This window comes from Pristis pectinata, chromosome 1 (assembly GCF_009764475.1).
Source record: "Pristis pectinata isolate sPriPec2 chromosome 1, sPriPec2.1.pri, whole genome shotgun sequence".
NCBI classification, from domain to species: domain Eukaryota; kingdom Metazoa; phylum Chordata; class Chondrichthyes; order Rhinopristiformes; family Pristidae; genus Pristis; species Pristis pectinata.
This window is the reverse complement of record NC_067405.1, coordinates 46,125,014-46,132,374: the sequence shown is the minus strand read 5'-3', so window position 1 is coordinate 46,132,374 and position 7,361 is coordinate 46,125,014. Positions and strand designations below refer to the sequence as shown.

At 38.9% G+C, this 7,361-nt stretch overlaps 1 protein-coding gene across 1 annotated transcript in view; it reads left to right on the top strand.

Moving 5' to 3' along the window:
* Nucleotides 1-7: 7 nt before the first annotated feature.
* Nucleotides 8-7,361, top strand: part of cir1 (corepressor interacting with RBPJ, CIR1) — a 38,798-nt gene continuing 31,444 nt past the window's right edge. The window contains exons 1-2 of the mRNA XM_052028170.1: nucleotides 8-155; nucleotides 4,368-4,462. Coding sequence (XP_051884130.1) covers nucleotides 84-155; nucleotides 4,368-4,462 — 167 coding nt within the window. The 5' untranslated portion in view covers nucleotides 8-83. The remainder of the gene's footprint in view (nucleotides 156-4,367; nucleotides 4,463-7,361) is intronic.

Here is a 7,361-nt window from a genome sequence, read left to right as displayed (position 1 = left end):
GCGGTTGGGATTGTAGTCTGTGGGTCCGGCCTTGATCCTGCTCCCTTCTCGCGTCCGGCGGTCCCGAAGCTGCTCTCGTCGCCATGGGGAAGTCATTCGCCAACTTCATGTGTAAAAAGGATTTCCACCCGGCCTCCAAGTCCAACATCAAAAAGGTGAGCGGCGAGTCGGAGGTTGGGAGTTCAGCCGAGGGCGAGGGTACCGTCGGCTGAGCCAGAGCGGGCCGGTTCCAGCCCCGTCCCGTGTCACCGTCCCGGCCACCGCGCCAGGTGCTGGGGCTCAGCCCCTAACGCTGACTGTCCACTCTCTCCACTAACGCTGCTCGACCCGCTGTTCTCCCAGCAGGTTGCTTGTTGCTCCAGATTCCCCCATCTGTCGACTCTTGTGTCTCCAAATATTTTATTTGTTTAGACACAGCAATGGGCCTTTGATCTCTGTACTCTTTCCTAAAAAAAATCAACTTAATGGACATTAAATTTATTTGGGGGAAAAAAGTATAACTCTTACAAAAGTTAACTTGAGCGTCATTCTTTAAACTCTACTTTGAATTTGGTCATCCTGCAGTTTTGCAGATGTCATCCGCTGGGCTGTATTTACATTCGCAGCACTTTCGAAATTATCCATCGCCCGCCCCATCCGTGGCATAATCTACGGTTTGCATTGGTCACATCAAAACCTGAGGGGGAGGGGGAAGCAAGTCATCCTCGATCCCCAGGCACGAATTATTTACGGTGGCGATCAGTAGGATTGAATTCAAAACAAAAACATAGAGCCGAGTTTATCGCTATTTACTAGTAAAGGAGAAGGTTTGATCAGTCATCAAGTTTTCTTTTAGAATTTTATAATTTCTCAACCATTAAATATGGGATAAACTCAAAAGGTCAAGAACATAGACATTTTCGAGAATTGGTTGATATTGCAGACGGGTGAGACCATGGATTTAAAAAAAGCTAAGAATTTTTAAATTAGGTATTATTGCTAATCTGAGAGATAAATCTTGGGCTAGTCACAAGCGATAGTGGTTATTATGCAGATTAGTTCCATGGAGATTCAATCTACTGTGAAAATCACAATTGCACAGTAAATATGAGAAAATATTTGGGGATGGACTGAGTGGAGAGGAAAGAGAAGCTTAACTTGCACCATTTGGAGCTCTAACTGAGCATCATGATATGCAGCAAGCTCATTACAAATGTAGAGGTCCATTATTACTAACCTTCCCGCTGCAGTAAGGTGCTGCATATTCGAATAATTCTACCATTTGGCCATGCAGTGAATTAGAAATATACCAGAATCCAACCATGATAGATACTAAGCCTTGTGTACAAGAACACTGATCCAAGAACTTTCTTCCAGCAGCAGTAAATTTACTCTTCAGCTATATAATTTACAGTTACGACAATAACTTATTTAAAATCATGTGTTTTAGTGCCTCTGAGGTCTTCTTTCCATTTTTGAAACCACCTAAAACTCAGATCTTTTATTCCATTTTGTTTCTCTGACTTTGACCTTGTGTCTCTTCTTTAGGTCCAACATTGATATCTATGCCCGCAGTCACCTAGGTGTTGGTCCTTGCAATTTCCTCTTTAGTGCTTTTGTTTCTCTCGCTCCCTCTGTTCCTTTATGACCATCAGTAAAACTTAACATTTGATGAGGCTTTTGGTCGCCCTACCTGATTTCTTCAACATTGATGTCTATGGATACCTTTATGAAATTGTTTTGGAAGTTTTTACTGCATTAAAGGCACAATTTAAATGCCATTTGTTTTTTTGGCATTGTTTATGTTAGTATAAAAGTATGTGGGAAGGTTTTTTAATTAGCTACATCAGAACTGTAGTTAGCAGATGCAATTTGTGACAAGAGTGGTCTACGTCTAGTTGGTGGCTGTCTGTTTCCATTCGACTATGCTTGTACATTGTTACTCCTTGTAAAACTTACTTTATGCATACTTTGCATACCAGTGTTGAATTTGATTCAGTTGGTGGCATTCTTGACTTCAAATTAGAAGATTGTAGCTGTGACTCTCAATCTAGAAAATTGTGCACAAAGATTTATGCTGACACTCCAATGTAGTCCTGAGGGGACGCTATGGTAAAATTAATACTGCCTTTGAATGAAATGTTAATCAAGCTTTGTCTGCTCTGTGTTGGATGTAAAAGGTGCCATCCAGGGTAATATTATGGAAGAAAGTCTTGACTGTCCTTGGTGTCCTGCCCAATAATTATCTCTCGAGAGTTTTGTTTTGTTATCTGGTCATTATGATGTTGCTAAATAGGAAACCTTGCTGACCTCCATTGGTTGATGCATTTCCTGCATTACAATAGTAACTGCTCTTCAAAAAATTACTTTGGCTGTGAAGTCTTATGGAGATCCCAAGATTGTGAAGGGACCAAGTAAAGGCAGATCCTACTTGGTTTAAACTGATATTAGAACTGAAGGTTTGAGGAACAGATTTTGTTTTACCAGATAAGAAAGAACTTTTCCTCATTCTTTCTTTTCTTCCTTTTCCAAGTCACACCGAAGTGCTTTTGGTATATAGTCACAAGTGATTGCAGATGCTGGAATCTGGAGCAACACAAAAAGTGTTGGAGGAACTCAGCAGGTCAGGCAGCATCTGTGGAGGAAAATGGACAGTCAACGTTTCGGGTTAAGACCCTTTACCTGGATCTGGATTATTTGAGTCCGGATGGACGGTCTTGACCAGAAACATTGACTGTCCATTTCCCTCCATAGATGCTTCCTTACCCGCTGAGTTCCTCCAGTGCTCTGTAGGTTGCTTTTGATATGTAGTTACTGTTGTAATAGGGGAAATGTATCAGCCAATTTATTCATAGCAAAGTCATAGCAATAAAATATATAACCAGATGATTTTTGTTGTTTTAGTTAAGAAAATATATTTATCAGGACACCAAGAAATTCCCCTCCTGTTCTTCACGTATTACTGTAGGATTGTTTGTATTCATCTGAGAAGGGGTATGAGTACATTTTTTACTCTCATCTAAAATATGATACCTCTGAAAATGCAATCGTCCCTTAGTACTCCTCTTAAAGGACAAAGATGATGTATTCATTATTAGAACCATAGAATAATACAGCACAATACAGGCCCTTTGGCCCACCATGTTATGCCGACCTTCAAACCACTCCTAAGACTAACCCCTTCCTCCCACATACCCCTCTATCTTAAATTCCTCCATATGCTTATCTAACAATCTCTTGAACTTGACCAATGTATCATTGTTGTTCTTTATTGTCCAGACAGTCGTGAAGTTGAGTGATGCAGCCTTGAGCTGTAACGTGTCCTCAGATAATACAATGGAGTGCCGCAGATAGCCAGAACAAGCAATGCCCCAGATTTAAAAGCTGTCAAAGCCATTGGGGTTCTAAATATCCCTGAACATTTCTGACATTCAGAAACAAATCAACAAACCATAAATGAATTAGCCAAATAAAATCTTTTTGAAAGTTTCCTTCCAAATCTAAAGACGAAAATAATTTTCAAAAAGAAATAATGCATGTATTCTTTAGCAGTTGCTTTTAAAGCTGATCTGTTTACAGGGCTGTGGTTACTTGTTTCACTACCATAAAAAAATCAAATAAAAATGCTACATTGTTATGTTCTTCAATATCTTTTGGAAAACAGAACTTGTTTTGAAGATCAAGCTGTGATTCTTAAACTCATGACCCTCTGATGTAGAGACAAGGATTCTACCACTGAGCCAAGCCAAACACTTGTTGAATGAATGATAACCAGCCAACTTATCTAGCATTAAAACCATTCTATGGTCACAGCAGCCAAAAGGTTTTGCACTAATTATAACATGTTTTTTAACGTCAGATGTGAGAGCCACTCAAAGCAGACATAATCTAATCTCTAAAGATCTATCTTTTGACCCAGCGTCTGCCACTCTAAACTTGTGTCTCCTTGTTTTGAATCTGTCAACTTTTGTCTAATTACGTTCCTTGGAAGCAAGTTGTGATATTTTACTACATTAAAAGCACAATATAGCTACCATTTTTTTCAAAAGAATACACAGAACTCCTGAAGAGAATAGGCACCCGTGGCTTGCTACAGAAAGAAACTTGACCATTTGCACTCTTTGTCGTATGTGAAAATGGATAATTGTATGTACACAAAAAAGACTTAAAAGGTTACCAAATTTGCCTTATGCAATGTTATTGAGAGATCAAATTAGTTTGAAATATCTGACTGATAAATAGAAAACTTCCTATACTTGGAAAGAAGGAACCCACAGCAGCAAGTGTGAACCCTACTTCCCTGCATAACTCTGTTTTAATAGACACAAAACTACCATTAAATGTAAGCAGTGGCATGGTGACTAAGTTTATATCTATCTTATTTTGAGGTATGGATGGCAGAACAAAAAATTTCGTATGAGAAAAAGAAACAAGAAGAGCTAATGCAGCAGTACATAAAAGAACAAGAAGTATATGATAACAGGTATGAAATTGTATTTATTTTGATATTTTTGTCAAATTCTTAATTGTAAAAGTTAATCTTTCACTCTGACGCTTTCTATCTTGGTTTTATATACATGCACACAGACAACACCCCTTCCGTTGCTGTTCTGTACTTCTGGATCACTTGATCCAAGGGCTCTTGTCCTCTTGTGTTCAAAGAGGAATCTAGAGGATATATTGAAATCGCCTGTGCACCTTTTCAGTGCAAGTCCCCATTAGTTAAAGTGAAATTCTTTAATATAAAATGTTTTTATTGTGACAGATAGCGAGGCATCTGGTAGTCCCCATACAGTAGATCCTCTTACTGCTTCTATCAGCCTCCCCATCATCACACCCACCCCCCCCCCCCCCAACTATAAATAGTATGGGTGAATTTAGTTTTCCAAAGCCAGAGAGGTGGTTCAGCAGTAACTAAGACTTTGTTATTCAAAACAAGCAAAATACCCTGCATGCTAGAAATCTAAAACAAATGGTGGCTGGCACAGTGGTGCCTCACAGCTCCAGCAACCAAGTTCAATCCTTGTGCTGTCTGTGGAGTTTGGACTTCTAGTAACCACGAAGGTTTTCTCTGGATGCTTCAGTTTGATCCCAAAGATGTTCAGGTTGATAGATTACTTAGCTTCTGTAAATTGCTCGTAGTGTGTAGGTGAGTGGTAGAATCTAGGTGGGAGTTGATGGGAGTGTGGGGATAATAAAGTGGGGTTCATATAGCATAAGTATGGATGTATATTTGATGGACAGCAAGGAGTCAGTGGGTCGAAGGGCCCAATTCCATGCTGTCTGACTCAACAAACGGAAAATGCTTGAAATTCTTAAATAAGGCAGCATGAATGGAGAGGGGATCAGACTTGAACATTCAGGGCAGTGACCTTTCATCAGGGCAGTTCAAGGTGAAAAGTTTCATCTTGCTGCTGAGAAACACGAAGTTTATAATATGATATTAAGAATGCAAACAGAAAATATAAATCGAAGTACACGGTTCTAGAAGGAGTACAAGAACAGGGAGATCTTGGGTATTTGTGCAATAGTAACTTAACATGGCAGGACAGGTTGAGAAAATGATGAAGGTGGTTCATTGAATCTTGGGCTTTATAAATAGAGGCATTGAGTACAAGAGCAAGGAAGTCATGATGAAGCACTGATAACACTCCAGTTATGGTTGTATGTCCAGTTCTGGATGTCACACTTAAGGAAAATTGTAAATACTTCAGAGGAGGTGTGGAAGCGATTTATTAAAATTATTCCAGGGACTTAGGTTGTATGAATAGACTGGAAAAGCTGGGGCTGTTTTCCTTGGTACACAGGAAGTTAATGGAGAATCTGATTGATATTTAGGATCTATACAGATTGCAATGAGAGAAACCCTTCCCATTGTGAGAATGTCAAGAACCAGGGGTCATAGAATGATGATTAGCAGTAGCTCTAAAACTGACATCATGAAATCCTCCTTTCTGAGTAAGTAGTTAAGGCTTGGAATACCCTCTTGGGTAGTTTTAGAGACGGTTCAATTGTATTCAAAGTATTCAAAAGGAGTTCTTAACTAGCTGAATGGAAAATTTGGAGAGTGAAGGAGAGAGAACAAGAGATTAGCTGCATTGCACTTTCATAGAGCCAGTATGGACCTGATGGGTTAAATGACCTCCTTCCATAATGTAACCATTGTGGTTACATTGTTTTGACTCTGGTGCCTTGCAAATTTTACTTTGGTTTTCATTTATATCCTTAGGCTTGTATTTCCTGCTTTACTTGAAAGTTTGATCTTTCTTTCTTTAGGTATCATTTCCTAAGTTTTCATTTATTTCCTGTGCTTTTGTTCACACCTAGACATTTTGTGAACATCTTGTAATGTACTGGTCTGTAACTGAATCTGTTTCCAAATAAATAAATTGATAGTTTTTTTTTAGTGAGCTCAAATCTTATTTGGAAGTGGAGTTGAGGAATAAAGGGATCTCAGGGCACAAATACAGCAATCAGTGTAAGTGGAACCATAGGTTCGCAAGCACATGTATAGAGAAAAGCAAACCAACCATTAGCATTCATTTCTAGAGGGATGGAATTGAAAAGTGGAGAAGTCAAACCCTGTCATTTAAATAAAGCTGAAAGCTACAGATGCTGGAAGTCTGAATTACCAGCAGACAATGCTGGAAATACTTAGCAGGTGAGGCAGCCATGGGGAAAGAGAAAGAAAAAATGTAATTGCTTCTGAGCTGCTGAGTATTTCTAACATTGTCTGTTTTTATTAAATTAAAGCTACTATTGAATCTTGATCACTGTGTACAATTCTGGTTGCCTTATTATAATTGGGATATAGGGACACCAAAAAGGGTGCAGGGAAGATTTGCAAGGATGATACCAGAAATGCATGGGTGTGTACATCAGGTTTTGTCTTCTTTTGAGAACAGAAGGCAGAGGATGATCTGTTGTCTTTTAAATAATACAAGTTTTTGTACAAAGAGAATATCCCAACTTATGGGGAAGAGCATAGCTATAGAGGCTATTGATCAAAGATACAAAGATATCCAATGGAAAACTTGGATGAATCTATTTTATCCAAAGGGGTGAGAATGTGCCAAAGTCGAGTTTATTGTCAGATACATAAGTACATGTATGCAGAGGTGCAATGAAAAACTTACTTGCAGCAGCATCACAGGCACATGGCATCAAAAAGCAGCATTCACAAGAAAAACATAAATTAAGCATAAATTATACACAATTTTTACAAGAAAAAAACACAAATCGAACAAAAAATACGAAGTCCATTTTAGTGCAAAGTGATCAGAATGGTCCTAGTGTTGCTAAACTGTAGTGGTGATTAGGGTTTTGCCGGTTGGTTCAAGAACTGAATGGTTGAAGGGAAACAGCTGTTCTTGAACCTGGTG